Here is a 17,926-nt window from a genome sequence, read left to right on the forward strand (position 1 = left end):
GTCAAACTCTAGAACGTTGAATTTACCTATGACCTTGAGCTCAATTCCAAGGTCATCAACCAAGGACCTCAAATCAAAACACTTTAGGCCTCTACTTCATATTGTTAATGAGTTATATCATCATATAACTAATATTAGATATAAAAGGGGAGAAAACTCGCATTAAATGTTACGTACCCTTTTAAGTAAAATTAATGTGTTACGACATGTCGCAACTAACAATTGTCTGAAAATATTTTGTCGATATCTTTTATGATTTCTGAAAATAAGAGATAACAAGCCAAAATCAAAAATTTGAAAATGACCTTGACCTTTGACTTGACCTCATTTTAATTTTTTTGAACCAAGGACCTCAAATCAAAAGACCCTAGGCCTCTATCACTTATGGTTTTCCAGTTACAAATTTATTTCATTTATTTCAATATAAAAGGGGAAATAACTCTCATATGGAGTCTTCGTAAAGCTTCGGTCAAAATAAAACGTAACATCCTGAGGGTATAACGAGCAATTTGGAAAAATAAATTTGTCGCTTTCTTTTACGGTTGCTGAGGAGATCTGATAACAAGAAAAACAATGTTTGGGAAGATAACTCTTACAAACAAAAATTGTTCGGTTAAACAGGGTGAGTTTCAAAAGCGTATAGACTGTATGATATCATATTCAAAAAAACTAATCGACATCTTTTGAAACATTTTTACACCGCAAGAAAACTAGAGGCTCTAAAGAGCCTGTGTCGCTCACCTTGGTATATGTGAATATTAAACAAAGGAAGCAGATGGATTCATGACAAAATTGTGTTTAGGTGATGGTGATGTGTTTGTACATCTTACTTTACTGAACATTCTTGCTCCTTACAATTATCTCTATCTATAATGATCTTGGCCCAGTAGTTTCAGTGGAAAATGTTAGTAAAAATTTACAAATTTTATGAAAATTGTTAAAAATTGACTATAAAGGACAATAACTCCTTAGGGGGTCAACTGACCATTTTTGTCATGTTTGACTTATCTTTAGGTCTTACTTTGCTGTACATTATTGCTGTTTACAGTTTATCTCTATCTATAATAATATTCAAGATAATAACAAAAAACGTCAAAATTTTCTTAAAATTACCAATTATGGGGCAGCAACCCAACAACCGGTTGTCGGATCCATCTGAAAATTTCAGGGCAGATAGATCTTGACATGATAAACAATTTCACTCCGTCAGATTTGCTCTAAATGCTTTGATTTTTGAGTTATAAGCCAAAAACTGCATTTTACCCCTATGTCCTATATTTAGCCATGGCAGCCATCTTGGTTGGATGGCCGGGTCACCGGACACATTTTTTAAACTACATACCCCAAAGATGATTGTGGCCAAGTTTGGATTAATTTAGCCCAGTAGTTTCAGAGGAGAAGATTTTTGTAAAAGATCACTAAGATTTACGAAAAATGGTTAAAAATTGACTATAAAGGGCAATAACTCCTTAAGGGGTCAACTGACCATTTCGGTCATGTTGACTTATTTGTAAATCTAACTTTGCTGAACATTATTGCTGTTTACAGTTTATCTCTATCTATAATAATATTCAAGATAATAACCAAAAACAGCAAAATTTCCATAAAATTACCAATTCAGGGGCAGCAACCCATCAACGGGTTGTCCGATTCATCTGAAAATTTCTGGGCAGATAGATCTTGACCTGATAAACAATTTTACCCCATGTCAGATTTGCTCTAAATGCTTTGATTTTTGAGTTATAAGCCAAAAACTGCATTTTACCCCTATGTCCTATATTTAGCCGTGGCAGCCATCTTGGTTGGATGGCCGGGTCACCGGACACATTTTTTGAACTACATACCCCAAAGATGATTGTGGCCAAGTTTGGATTAATTTAGCCCAGTAGTTTCAGAGGAGAAGATTTTTGTAAAAGATTACTAAGATTTACGAAAAATGGTTAAAAATTGACTATAAAGGGCAATAACTCCTTAAGGGGTCAACTGACCATTTCGGTCATGTTGACTTATTTGTAAATCTTACTTTGCTGAACATTATTGCTGTTTACAGTTTATCTCTATCTATAATAATATTCAAGATAATAACCAAAAACAGCAAAATTTCCATAAATTTACCAATTCAGGGGCAGCAACCCATCAACGGGTTGTCCGATTCATCTGAAAATTTCTGGGCAGATAGATCTTGACCTGATAAACAATTTTACCCCATGTCAGATTTGCTCTAAATGCTTTGGTTTTTGAGTTATAAGCCAAAAACTGCATTTTACCCCTATGTTCTATTTTTAGCCATGGCGGCCATCTTGGTTGGTTGGCGGGGTCACCGGACACATTTTTTAAACTAGATACCCCAATGATGATTGTGGCCAAGTTTGATTAAATTTGGCTTAGTAGTTTCAGAGGAGAAGATTTTTGTAAAAGTTAACGACGACGGACGACGACGACGACGACGGACGACGGACGCAGGACGACGGACGCCGGACGCCGGACGCCGGACGCAAAGTGATGGGAAAAGCTCACTTGGCCCTTCGGGCCAGGTGAGCTAATAATATTCAAGATAATAACCAAAAACAGCAAAATTTCCTCAAAATTACCAATTCAGGGGCAGCAACCCAACAACCGATTGACCGATTCATCTGAAAATGTCAGGGCAGATAGATCTTGACCTGATAAACATTTTTACCCCATGTCAGATTTGCTCTAAATGCTTTGGTTTTTGAGTTATAAGCCAAAAACTGCATTTTACCCCTATGTTCTATTTTTAGCCGTGGCGGCCATCTTGGTTGGTTGACCGGGTCACGCCACACATTTTTAAAACTAGATACCCCAATGATGATTGTGGCCAAGTTTGGTTTGATTTGGCCCAGTAGTTTCAGAGGAGAAGATTTTTGTAAAAGTTAACGACGACGGACGACGACGACGACGACGGACGACGGACGACGGACGACGACGGACGCAAAGTGATGGGAAAAGCTTCTTGCTATTGCACAATACTGTGCAATTGAAAATTTTGGACCCTTTCGACCTTAATGTAGACCAATTTGAAGACGGGACCAAAAATTCAGAATCTGCATACACAGTTAGATTTGGCATATCAAAGAACCCCAATAATTCAATTTTTAATGTAATCAAACAAAGTTTAATTTTGGACCCCGATTTGGACCAACTTGAAAACTGGGTCAATAATCAAAAATCTAAGTACATTTTTAGATTCAGCATATCAAAGAACCCCAAGGATTCAATTTTTGTTAAAATCAAAGTAAGTTTAATTTTGGACCCTTTGGACCTTAATGTAGACCACTTTGAAAACAGGACCAAAAATTAAGAATCTACATACACAGTTAGATTTGGCATATCAAAGAACCCCACTTATTCAATTTTTGATGAAATCAAACAAAGTTTAGTTTTGGACCCTTTGTCCCCTTATTCCTAAACTGTTGGGACCAAAACTCCCAAAATTTCATAGATTTCTATTTACTTATACTAAAGTTATGGTGCGAAAACCAAGAAAAATGCTTATTTGGGCCCCTTTTTGGCCCCTAATTCCTAAACTGTTGGGATCTCAACTCCCAAAACCAATCCCAACCTTCCTTTTGTGTTCATAAACCTTGTGTTTAAATTTCATTGATTTCTATTAACTTATACTAAATTTATTGTGCAAAAACCAAGAATAATGCTTGTTTAAGCCCTTTTTTGGCCCCTAATTCCTAAACAGTTAGAACCAAAACTCCCAAAATCAATCCCACCCTTCCTTTTGTGGTCATAAACCTTGTGTCGAAATTTCATAGATTTCTATTTACTTAAACTAAAGTTATAGTGCAAAAACCAAAAAAATGCTTATTTGGGCCCTTTTTTGCCTCTAATTCCTAAACTGTTGGGACCAAAACATCCAAAATCAATCCCAACCTTCCTTTTGTGGTCATAAACCTTGTGTTTAAATTTCATAGATTTCTAATTACTTTAACTAAAGATATAGTGTGAAAACCAAAAGTATTAGGACAACGAGGACGACGCTGACCCCAACGTGATACCAAAAAAATTTCAATAAAAAGCACAAAAAAGTTATCATGCACCTCAAAATCTACTAGACCTTAAAATAGAATTATTAAGAAGGGATATAGTTACAATACTTTGGTCAAATCAGTACAGATAGTATTTTTTTAAATTAAAATTGATTCACTAACAGGGTCACTGCATTGGAAATAAACACCTTTATTCTAAAACCAGTTGTTGGCAAGATACATGTTATGTTCTTCTCATATTAGGTATGATTGATTGTGCTTGATTATCATATGATGAGACTTATTTTTTGGTTTAGGGTTGATGGATTTTCTTGTTGTGTTAAGGACCCATTGGTGGCTTGGGATGTTTCTGGTCTTTGGTCAGGTTTTTGTCTCTTTGACTGTGTACTGTACTGTCTACTGATCATGAAACAGCTATTGTCCAAATTAAATTAAATTTCATGGAGGTTTGATGAAGTTATTGATGCATAAACAAACTTAAACCATAGACTGAACCTTAATGTTGACAATACAATTGACAATGAATATAGGATAGCTATGACCAATAACAGCCTCAACAATAAAATGTTTAATGCATGTTTATATCCTTCACCTCCTTTTAACACGACTGTAAAATTAGAAAAAAAGTTTTTGTCTATCATTATATAATGACATTTTCTTTTTAAATGTGTCATGCTGAGGATCATTTCATGAAAACAAGACTAATTATTTGTAGGCTAATTGAATATATCTTCCAGGCATGTACGGCATATATTCAGCCTAACCTTTTACATCAAACTGTTGCTAACTATGCCTATAGAACTCTAAGGAATCCTGAAATCCTGTCAGAAACATTTATATACTGTTATTTTGTAAACTCAGTGTTTCTTGCACACAATGAATTCTATTCATGCTATTATAGAAGCTATCTAAAAACTGATTGTTGGGGAAATAAGGAAAGCAAAGGAAGAACTGTGGTAAAATTTATATAAATCATATGGTCTATAATTTCAAACTGGGTAATTTTGACTTGAAAATTTACTTTCATTAATTGTTTGTACTTGTAATAAACCACTATGAAAAGAGGTAAAACTATATAATAGATACATCTAACAATTTCAAAGATGCAAGATATGAGTTCCTTTAACACCAGTCTGATGAATATCATTGTATATGTGCATATAAAGTGTAGGAGGGTATGCTTAGTCAACTGAATGAACAAGAATCATCATTTCATGAGACAATAAGGAAAAACTTTCTCCAGAAAAAATAAAGAGTTTAGAAAGCAGACCAATTTTGGTGTATATAATTGATTATTTTTTCATAGAAATCTTGATTTTCTATCTTTCCTGAGACATAACTGTAAAAATATATAAATAATTAAATAAGGTTTGAAAGAAAGTAGACAATAATAAGAGACTGGGATCTATCAATGTATCCCAGGAGTCTGTCATTTCTGACATTTCTAGAGAAAATAGATATTGTGACGTTTTTATACATTATAGTGTGTTTAGGTGAAGTACTCATCTCTAATGCTTTTATTGCATGTTTCTTTACATCTAACATAACAACAATATGTAAATCTTTTGTCTTTCATGTGGTTATGTCACCTTAAGGTCTCATAGAAACAATACAATATTGACTTTATTACGGCAATTATTCTTTTAAATATACAGAAGAGATGAACTAAATTTACATGCCATTGATTGACTAGACCAATTAAAATCAATCTTTAAAATCACAATGCACATGCAACAGATTGGAATATAAAAAAACAACATGGGTTTTGTCACAGACTTTCTTATATCATTTCTATGATACTTTATTTAATAATCTAAAGGCAAGGAATTATCAGTAAGGTCATGTCTAGAGGTATTACAATCCTGTATATAGAGAACAGAGGGAGATTTAGTATAAGCCTTAATGACACAGCAGACCAACAACACAACAAAATAAACAAATAGAGGTGATACAACTATATATAGGCATGTCATGTACAGATAAATTAGCCAAACTGTAACCTTCAAGTAATCTTTTTTCAATACTTTTGTGTTTATCTAGTTGTTGTATATTATGCTGATCTGATGAGTCAAGTCAATTCCAACTGATGTCTTCTGTTGTGCTCACAAACATGTTTAAACCCATCCATTTTTTCATGTAGGAGCCTGTATTTCAATTATTAACACTGTTTGCTGTTTGTCATATTGTTATTTGATAATTGCTTCTATCATAAATCAGGTCATTTAATTTTCTCTTTTGAATTTGTTAACATTTTCCAATGCTGTGCCCTTTCATAGCTTAATAAATTGTCTAGTTTTTCCTCATTGTTGAAGGTTGTTTATGACCTATTATTGCTTACATCCTTAGCCTTTGTCTCTTGTGGATAGATGTCTCATTGGCAATCATACATCCTCTACTTGTTTATATATGAAGGAGTCTTTGGAAAGTGACCTTCAAATAAGAAGAATTGTAATCATGGTGATTGCTAAAAAGGTTTCAATGTAAAATATATTCTTTCTTTACTAAATTCTGCCTGGTGGTCATTCCCAACCATTTAGAAGTATCCTGGAGAAATAACTGATTGACACTTGAGAGGACATCAGAGTTCTTGTTTATAACCTGATACGAAACTTAGCTGTGAGGAAAAGTACTAATTAAGAAATACAACATCTGAGTTCATCAAACAGACAATAAGGTTTCATCTTGTTTCCTTTTCTCTCAATGTTTTCAATAGACACTTATATTAGGGATGTCAACGAGTACTTGAGTATCGCTCTGTAGTACCGAGTATCGTGTACCAAAATGATATTCGACTAATCGATTTCTTGTTAGAATGTTGTTGCTTTCATAGGTTTATAAACAAAACTGAATTTTATTGTGAGTGCCTCCCAGGAAATTATTATAAATTAATCAAAATTAATAAAAAAGAAAATATGATTCCAATGTTGGCGTTAAACTGTCATTTTGAAATACCTCCTAGCAGATGTACATGTAGAATATATGAACAAGAGCATTTCCCTAAGGATTTTGTTTTTTGGCTAAATAATCTTATTCACTCTCCCTTCTCTGTACCAGAGCATTTCATCAGCAGGACTATAAGTTACCTTACAAATTTGAGAAATCGCTATGTCCCAGAAAAAAAAAATGATGAGATAATACTGTTAAATAAGAACAAATTCGTTGCACCCTGTATCTTTCCTCAGAAAATGATTAATGGTACCAGTAAGTTTCAATCATCACCCCTTTGTTGATCATTAAATGTGTTTATCTACGGTTCCTAAAAACTGTTATTTGAGTAATAATTTTTCTTAAGATATTATTCAATTACTGAATAATTTAATTTTGGATGTAACGCGTCTTCTGATTGGCTGACGTTATTTTGTTATGAGCCCATAGACATAATTTAGTCATGTGACCTTGACGTCATCAACGTTTTTTCATAGTTTTCTACGATTTAAAATGGAATTTAGAATTAAATTATAAGAAATGACTGTAATATTTTTTCTGTCTATTCGAAATAACATAAACAATGTGGTGCAGACTGTTAAATAACCCGTTACGCACGTTATTCAGTTTGCACCAAATTTTTAATGTTATTTCTTCATAGACAGAAAAAATATTACAGTCATTCCTTACTTAGATTATTACCTGTTTACATACATGTAGTAAATGAGCTATTAATTATGGTATAAAATTTCTTGGGACTATTATCTAGTCCTAAGTAATAATATTGAGGGTTTTTTTATCATAAGACAATGACCCACAATACACGTACATGAAAGGGTATAATTTTGTGTTTCCACTTTTGTAAATATTTTATCAAGCGAGACCTCGAGTATTGCTCAGTAAATCCAACGAGTAATCGATAAGTAAGTCTTCACCGAGTTGACATCCCTAATATATATACATATCAAAATATTGTGTTGTCAATTTATTTTAGATATGTCTGGATATGGAAGATTTTACAACTTTGGGAGATCTGTTTAATGTTATAGTATAAACTAAAATATATGTCTGTTGTGAAATCATGTTGAAACTGAACATGAGGACAGACAAACTAACTGGAGAAAGCATTTAACACTTTGCAACTTGGTTGTGTTGGGTATCATGAAGGTTTGTCTTTAGTTTCATTTTTTAGACAGGGTATGAAGGATTCTTTAGACAGTGACTTTTGAATTAAGGCGATTTCTGATTATTGTGACTGGTAGAACAGCATCTTTTGCACTAGATTCCAGGAGTGAACTCTTCCCACAAAATAGCATGGCCTATATAAATAAAATCTTGCAGGACAATAAGTTGAAAATTTCTTAACAAAAAATGTTGTTACATAATTCAAAGAAACTAAAGACACTAAAGACGCTGTGACTTCCACCTCAGGAAACAAAATATGTCCTTAAGGAAAACTTAATGAAAAACTTCTACACATTTATCACAGCATCATTTGAAATTCATTCCAACAGTTATTGAATTAAAGAGATTTTCAAATCAACTTGATCCTGACATTGCAGAGAGTTGGTTAAAGCTATATACAGTAGATACCAATTAAGTCTAATTACGGTTGATCAAATTCAAATACAGATTGCCATGATGTGAAAGTTTCACATGGAACCATACACCTAATTACATGTTTCCTAGGATGTCAGTACATTTCTTATACAATCAAATCTTACGTTTTCTGCAATCCTTTAAGTAACAATTACTTATTCAACCTTAAAATTATTTTTCATTGATTATTCTAAAATTCTCATCAATGTCGAAACAACATGAAGTAGCATTCTTTTAATTTGGAAAAGAATATTAATTTTCTGCTAGCAGGTTTTAATTAAAATAAATGGCACTCAAGTATGTCAATATTATGCGATTGAAAGTGCATTTTTCTGACATAACTATGGTTTAGAATCACCATGACGCAGTGTAAGCTATTGATATTCACATGCAACAAATTCACTTGAATAAAGTTTAAAGACATAAAGATAGTAATTACAAAATCAGAATGATCTAAACTTAAAAGTTGAAGATATGTATTGAAGTCTTTAAATTGTTTAGTAACATTATTGGGCAGTACCATAATCTTAATATTCATTACCACAATTAGAAACAAGAATTCACATTTAATAGATTATTATATCATATAATATTGGATCTGGCTCAACTGAAATCATTTATGTTTATAATGTAGGTAAGGGTGGCCTCATGTTTGTATGGACCTTCATCTAAGAGAATGTTTATTGGTAAAATATTTTTGACAAATCACTTGAAATTGCTTAGATCAAAGTCAGTCAAGTGTTAATTGTAGTATACTGTGACATATATTGGAATGGAACAAAATGACTTGTAGTTGCTAAGACCATAATGCAAAACTAAACATGTGTAAAATATAGTGTACAGTGACCTTATTGTTCTTTTCACCTCCCTTTTTGTCGAGCCTTTGACTTTAGTCGAAAAAGCGAGACTAAGCGATCCTACATTTTGTCGTCGGCGGCGGCGTCCACAAATATTCACTCTGTGGTTAAAGTTTTTGAAATTTTAATAACTTTCTTAAACTATACTGAATTTCTACCAAACTTGGACAGAAGCTTGTTTATGATCATAAGAAAGTACCCAGAAGTAAATTTTGTAAAAATAAAATTCCGTTTTTTCCGTATTTTACTTATAAATGGACTTAATTTTTCTGCGAGGAAACATTACATTCACTCTGTGGTTAAAGTTTTTAAAATTTTAATAACTTTCATAAACTATCCTGATTTGTACCAAACTTGAACAGAAGCTTGTTTATGATCATAAGATAGTATCAAGGAGAAAATTTTGTAAAAATAAATTTCCACTTTTCCGTATTTTACTTATAAATGGACTTAGTTTTTTTGCCAGAAACAAAACATTCACTCTGTGGTTTAAGTTTTTAAAACTTTTATAATGTTCTTAAACTATCCTGGATTTCTACCAAACTTAGACAAAAGCTTGTTTCTGATCATAAGATATTATTCAGAAGTAAATTTTGTAAAAAAAAAATTACTTTTTCCGTATTTTACTTATAAATGGACTTAGTTTTTCTTCCAGTTAACATTACATACAGTCTGCAGTTAAAGTTTATAACACATTTATTAGATTCATAAACTATCCTGGATTTTTTACCAAACTTGGAAGCTTCTTTCAATCAAAAGACAGTATCGAGAGGGAAGTTTTTATTGATATTTTTTCCTCATTTTTGTTGAGTCTGCGATTAACAGCAAAAGTAGGCGAGACACTGGGTTCCGTGGAACCCTTACGAATCTTTTTAACAAAACAATATGACTTTAAGATGCTTAGATATGACTTGATCAAAGAGGAATGAATACCTGAATGTAAACAGTGGTAAATCTCCTCCAAATAACTTCCTTTTTACATTATAACAATGATAGGTTGGAAGAGATATATTTAAATTGATACAATAATCTATTGTAAAGCATCCTAACATTCCCTGTACAACAGCAACAATGCTATCATAGAATATTGATTACACTTTCAAGCTTATGCAGTATAACATTTCTTCAAGAATAATTGTGCAGTATGTCTAAAGTACTTAAATTTGGTTTGGAAGAACCAAAACAGAATGGGAAAGTTTACCTTCATGACAACATTGTTTCCATCTAGTAGATTGTCTGAGATCTTGACCGTTCCCACTTCAATCAACTCTTGTAGAATCATTCTAAAGGTACCTATTAGTCTAGAAAAATAAAGTATATGAGATGACATCAAACATTCATAAAAACATAGCACATCATAATGTGCAATAACTATGCTTCATCAATTTCTTTTTTAATCTTACATAGAGAATAACAATTTCAGCAAGAAACTCTAAGCAAGGGACTCAAATCAAAGTAGAAGTATAAATAGCACCCATAATGGATGAAATCAACTACAGCCGATTTCGTTGAATGTGTAAGAAGGCAGAATCCTTGGTTAGCTTGCTTGTTAGCTAAACCTTGAAGTCATTATAAGGAGGTAAACTACCCTCCTCTAAGAGTAGACTAGTCGAACAGATAACTAATCTAACTGTCTGTAAGACTAGACTACTTCTGAAGGAGGGTAGTATATCTTACCTAATAATGACTTCGCGGTTCAGCGAAAAAGTAAGCTAACCAAGTATTTTATCTTTCCCTACACACTCAATGAAATTGGCTGTAAATATTGTTTATTGTTTTATGTATGTAGTGTATTATGATTAGTGTCCTGTCTGCTGATTCTGTGAAAAAAGCAGACAAGTCATTCAGTTATGGAAATTTAATTAATGATTACAATTCATATTAAACATATTATTGACAATGCATTTCAAAATCAGGGAAAATATCATAACAAAATCAAAACGACACAAAAATAACTAAATGAGCAGTAAAAGTACATCAGGTGTGATAAACAGTTGACAATAACTGCTGATGACAATATAATAATATTGTCCAATCAATGGATGCAAAGGAAATAAGAACCAATAACTAGATTATTTATTGCTCAATTCATCCACCAGAAAAATATCAAAATTGGATTTTTTTCTCATTTACATGCATGTAGTACAGAATAAGGTTATGTAAAACTTTGTCAGTGAAAAATATAAAGATGTTAATTTCCCTGAAACTGACACTAGAATAAGTGAATGAACTATGTCCCATGGGGAACATGGTATATTCAAAGCTTCCATTGAACATGACACAAACACAACATCAAGGCTTGATGACATTGAATTAACTATGCGTTGGAATTAAAATGTCTTTCATGTTAAGCAACTTGGACAAGATTTCTGTCATTTGATAAGAGTCAAATTGAGTTTAATAAATAATTTCAAGGATGTTTTCCCTCCTGGGTTGAAACATATGAAATAAATGAAAATTATCTAATAAATTTGTGCATCCCAAATGCTTTTCTGAATTCATCTTCCTCAGGAAAACTCAAATCTGAACATTTAAAAGCCAGGGACATGTAAATACAAAGACTCATTTAGGAGCTTTATGAACAAATAGGGCATATAAAAGAATAGCCAAATTCATCTAAGCTCAACTCTGCTAGAGGGAGTTAAAGGAATATTTTCTTAATAATTTCTTAACTTATCATAGGTGAATTTTAGAATAGCATGTAATATAAGTGATAATACCAAAAATACATTTGACCAAACCATCTAATCCTTACCATTGCTAATTTGTGAAGTAACTAGGAAAATATCTATAAAAGGAAACAGTAGAGAAACTTAAATGAGAGAGCAAATAAACAATGTAAGATAAGTAATTAACAATAGACAATTCCACTTGAATCTAAACAAAAAATAACACAATTCTAAATGTACATTAAAAGATAAAAAGACAGTTACAACAACTGACAAGAAAATCTAGGATGAAATCATAGATATTTGCTGGTAAAATGGTACAGAAAAGAAGTCAATAGTTCAATTTATGATGACCATTAATAGTGCAATGACCACTGACTGTCACCACCATATTGGCGAAATAATGTAATTGCTAGTGTTTAATGTATCTATTTAATAGAAACAGGGATATATATAGCAGGGTCTTGTCATAAAAATGTGTAATAGTCAAATGACATACATGAGACAATGTTATATAGCTAACTGTGTAACCCTCTTAAAATAAAGTATTGTTGTTGTTGTTGTTGTTGTCTTACAAGTACAGTACCTCCATGAATAATCAAAGTAACCTTATTCACACTTATGTGTAAAAAGATGTAGGAGTCAATGAGACAGCAACCTATCATAACAGATTTGACACCAGCACAGATCACTTAAGGAAACAACCAAAACATAGAAAGAAATCACCAAAACTATAAGAAACAAAGAAGTCAGAAAAGGAAAACATGTAAAAATTCAGTAAATCTACTAGTATTTGCTATTTCAAAAAAGTCATGAAAATTTTTTAGGTTTATCTACTTTTCTGTGGAAAGACCTATTGTTTTTCTTCTTCTGATTTTTTTTTTCTTCCGTCTAATTTTGTTCTTGCAATAAATGTTTGTTTTGCAATATGTTGATTAGATATTTGATATATGATATTGAACAGTTTATGCGCCTTTGAAATTTACCCTGCGTAACTGAATACTTTTCTTTGTAGGAGTTATCTCCCCAAACACTGTTTTCCTTGTGTTCACTACTCCTTCGCAACCGTAAAAGAAAGCAACAAATTTATTTTATAAAATTGCTCGTTATATCCTTTGCATGATATGAACGCTCAATATGAGAGTTATTTCCCCTTATGAATTTGATATAAGTGATATGCATTTTTATCTTGTAAACCATAACTGATAGAGACCTAGGATCTTTTGGTCCAAAAAAATAAAATTAAGTCAAGGTCAAGGGTCAAGGTCATATTCTATGTAAATTTTGATTGCAAGGGTACGTTGAACGTAAAAGGGAGTTTTCTCCCCTCTTGTATTTAATGAAAATATGCGTATGGTGATATAAATCATTAACCAAATATAATTAAGACCTATGGTCTTTTGATTTGAGGTCCTTGGTTTATGACCTTGAAATTGATCTTAAGGTCATTTGACGTTTTAGGTTTTGACCTTTGCTTTTACCTCATATGTATACATGATAAAGCCATTAGACTTTTGGCAATAGGTATCAAACCATTTAACCTTGAAAAAACAACCGGAAGTGACCTTGTGTAAACCGCAAGAAGCTATTTTTTGTACTTTTTTTAATATAAAAGAATATAAAACCAGATATTTTTGGAATCAGTGTCAAGTAAATATTCAAATATTATCGGAAGTAACATTTTTCAAACCAGAAGTAACGAATTATCTCCCTTATTTAAAAAATATTGTATAGAATCCATATATTTTTGGCATCAGCATACCATAAGCTATCATTTGACGATTGAAATTACATTTTAAACTTAATTTTACTACTTTCATATTAAAATACATTGTTTTTATTGGAAAGACCTTCAATTGTTTTCTGAACAATTGGTTTTTTAATTTTACAAGTATCTCTTTATTATGGGATTATTTGTGGTATACTGGTGTACTTTTATTATGCAGTCAACATGTTTTAATGTAAAACAATGTAACATATTGTTTGGAGTATTTCTCTGTCCTGAGCGTTCTTGTTTTTTTGTTCTATATTCCTGTCACGCAGTGTTATCATTTTGGCAGTGTTTTTTAATTGCTGAGTTGGCAAGAGTTTTGGTTGCCTGGGTAAACCCACCATTTTTTCTTAGGATATCCTGAGCCTAGTCAGAAATATGGCAGTTGTTTTCAAATGGTCTGTTTCTATGTTTGTTTTTGTTGCATTTCAGTATTTCTGTTGCTCTGTTGTTTCCTCTTGTGGACAGATTTGTTTTTGCTTGGTTGATTTTTTACTTTATTGAATGGCATAATCCACATGTACTAACAATATTTAAAGACAATATTAAACCATGTAAATAAATAATATAGACTTACCTATTGCTGAGGTATTTATTATAATTAAGGATCTGTATATCAATAAATTCATCTTTTTCAATTGGACGTGCCACAGGCCACTCAAAGACCTAGAAAAATAGAAAATAAAGAAACGTTTTTTTTGTAAGTTACCCCCTCTATTATCTCAGTGTCAAAAAATACTAAATACTAAAAGGAAACTAAATAATAACATATCATATAATACCATATACATGTATCAATGAATATATTTACAGATACTGAAATCAAGTTAAAATTAGTTGTTTGCTAGGTGGACTTCATACAGGAAGAATAAGGACGCTAACATTTATCACTTCACATAAAATCTTATGAAAATAAACTGTTATCAGAGAGCTATGTCTCGCCTCTTTGTAATTTTGATTATGCAAATGTTGAAATCCAAATAGCAATACTCTAACATCCTACACAAGTTATGTAAATATTCAAAGTCATGAACCATGGCTGAGTTACATTGCTAAACAATTTCCATGTAAATGAGATGTGCCAATACTAATACAACTGCATACCAAATACCATTGACTTATTGTAAGTCGTTCCCAAATCTAAATACAAACATTAACTTGTAAACTATGTAAAAGTTTCAAAGTCAATGAACCATGAAGAGTGGGTGGGGCTATATAATCTCCATGGAAACAATACTTGCAATGCCAATAAATTTGCATACCAAATATCATTGACTTAACATAAGCAGTTCATCTTCTTAAACTGATCTTATCACATACTAATGCATGTAAACTAAAATAAGTTTCAAAGTCAAAAGACTGTGACTGAGGGGCGAGGCCAAATATTCTCCATGGAAATGAGATGTGCCAATGCTTATACAACTGCATACCAAATATCATTGACCTACCACCCCATAAACTGACCTAATCACAAACTAATACATGTAAAATAAGCAAAAGTTTCGAGGTCAATAGACCATGACTGACGGGGTAGGGCAAAATAATCTCCATGGAAATGACATGTGCCAATGCTTATACAACTGCATACCAAATATGATTGATCACCATGTGCCGTTCACCATAAACTAGACTTAATCACAAACTAATACATTGTTGACGCCGTCGCCGCCATCACCAATGCCGGAAACAGCATACCTATGTCTGGCTTTTTGACTCCATTAAGACAACACAATAAAACCTTGTAAGTCATGAACATTTCAGGATAACTTATGAAGAATTTTTGTTGAAGGAGTGTTTGTATCAGGATCCTCAAGCTTATTGCAACAAGATGATGTCCTCTCACTTTTGTAAGAATTCCACGGAATGTTTCATTGAAATTCAGATTGTATTTTAGGAATTGTTAATTCAAGATGTAGAGCCATCTTTGTAGTTTTTACATTTATACATTTTGGAGTTTAGTGTGACATCAATTGCTGAACAAGTACACATTTTTGTTTATGGACCAGCTGAAGCCCACCTCCAGGTGCAGGATTTTCCAGCTGTGTTGAAGACCCTTTGGTGGCCTTAGGGTGTTGCAAATGTATTTGTTTTTTTTTCTTTGGTAGGGTTGTTGTCCCTTTGACACATTCCCCATTTCCATTTTCCATGTTATTGTGAAGTTTGTTTTGCTTTAAAGAGTAATCCTTGTATCACATTAGATTAACAAACCTCATCATAGAAAGCTGAGTCTTCTGAGTCAACAATCTTTGTGTAGTGTGCTACTCCTGAAAATTTAATATATACAGATGATAAGTATGTATCAAGTATGGAGATGTAAGTTACATGATATCCTTGTTAACTTAGTTCTGATAAAAGTACAATGCATAACTTATGATATATCAAATCTTATATCAATTGATACTAAATGTCTCTGCTTACTTGTGTTGATGGGCTGCTGTCTCATTTCATACTCTCTACAATTTTTTATTCAAAACAAAAACACACATTTTTTGAGACTTTCAATGATAATACATTGTTATCTCATGGACTTCAATAATAATCAAACATCATAACATTAAAGTATTAGCTATTAAAAAAGGACATGAAAAAAACTAATGAGATAATAGGTCAGAGTACACTTCAATCTTTTTAACCCTGATTTCAAAAGGAGAGTGATATTATGGTCAATATATCATCTGACCCGTAGCACTTTTGTGATTCTATTTAAAACATTATGTGTCAACGAAATCTAAAACTGAATCAATCCAATAAATAGAATTGTATGACCTACATTTGTAATAAGAGTAGATAATGTCCATTATTTACAATGTCACTATACTACAATATACAGATGTATTTTGTGAATTACTTCCTACTCTTATGATGTATTACTCTATACAATACGGTTATGCCTAGGCAATAATGTAGATGATCGAAGATAAAATTAAAATCATAAATACACCAACTTTTATCAAAATCAGTAATAGTATTTTTCTAAAAGCTTTATACAATGTATCTATAGCTGTGTGGATTGGTGCTTTGATAGATAGCATTGGGCTCTAGGATGTTGTTAATTGATATATGTTGTTTAACCAATTTAATATTATATTTTGGTAATTGAAATGTATTCCTGCATTCAATAAGCTGGAAAGGATTTATTCATCATATGATGAAGTTTTTAGTAAATATAACTGAATGTTAATGTTAATATTGCTCTGTCAATAAAACACAAATTAGGTACATTACCAATCTGTTAATCAATCAAATACTGTCAATTAACGTCCAACGGATTAATCACTAGGATTTAAGAATCCTGTTACCTTAATTAGTATGGTTAATCGTCAGTTTGGTTTTATAGTCTAAAACTAATTGCTTAAACTTAACATAATAATCATACATGAAACATGAGAAAAAAAAAAGACAAGTTAACTATATGCCAAGAGGCAGCAACCCAACAAAAGTCTATGCTTTAATAAGTTTCTGAAAAGACAACCTGATCCTGTAACCAGTTTCATTGTACAATATACTGTGTCAAGTGAGCACATGATATATTCTTTAAGATAAAATATAAACTATAATCATTAAGTGATGAACTCTATAATTTGTTCTCATTCTAAATATGCATGAAATATGTGCCACTGGACATTACCAGAAGACAATCCGTTATAAATACAGTGTTTGTATTAGATTGGTTTAATGAAAAAAACATACATATAAAAAGAACTTCCATTATAATTTTATTTCCTACTTGTCATAGTAGACAACATCAATTATAAAAACAAAATACCGATTGATTACCATACTCAAAACCCGATTTATATAATAGATAGGATATATGTTTCACATCATAGGTGTATCATCTACATAAAAAACCAATACAATTTAATTAAAATTATCTGCTTTCTAGGTTTTAAATTAAAGGCAACAGTAGTTTTCCATGTTTGAATCTCATAAATCCATATAGAATACTGTAAATTCAGAAATTATTGAGATATTTTTAATACAGTACTGTGTAATGCAAAAAGTTCGAAAGTTTTATGATCACAATGATGAAAAGTCTCTCATTCATAATTTCAGTAGTGTTTACCCTCATTTCATTGGTACAAT

General features: G+C 31.9%; 1 protein-coding gene across 5 annotated transcripts in view; it reads right to left on the reverse strand.

Moving 5' to 3' along the window:
- LOC143056797 (otoferlin-like) overlaps positions 1-17,926 on the reverse strand; it is a 162,855-nt gene that overhangs the window by 107,776 nt on the left and 37,153 nt on the right. For all 5 annotated transcript variants that reach the window (XM_076229988.1, XM_076229981.1, XM_076229964.1 and 2 more), the window contains exons 2-4: positions 16,049-16,104; positions 14,418-14,506; positions 10,602-10,701 (exon numbers count right to left, since the gene is read on the reverse strand). In XM_076229988.1, the coding sequence (XP_076086103.1) occupies positions 10,602-10,701; positions 14,418-14,506; positions 16,049-16,104 (245 nt within the window). The remainder of the gene's footprint in view (positions 1-10,601; positions 10,702-14,417; positions 14,507-16,048; positions 16,105-17,926) is intronic.

The sequence above is a fragment of the Mytilus galloprovincialis genome, chromosome 1, assembly GCF_965363235.1.
Source record: "Mytilus galloprovincialis chromosome 1, xbMytGall1.hap1.1, whole genome shotgun sequence".
Lineage (NCBI taxonomy): Eukaryota > Metazoa > Mollusca > Bivalvia > Mytilida > Mytilidae > Mytilus > Mytilus galloprovincialis.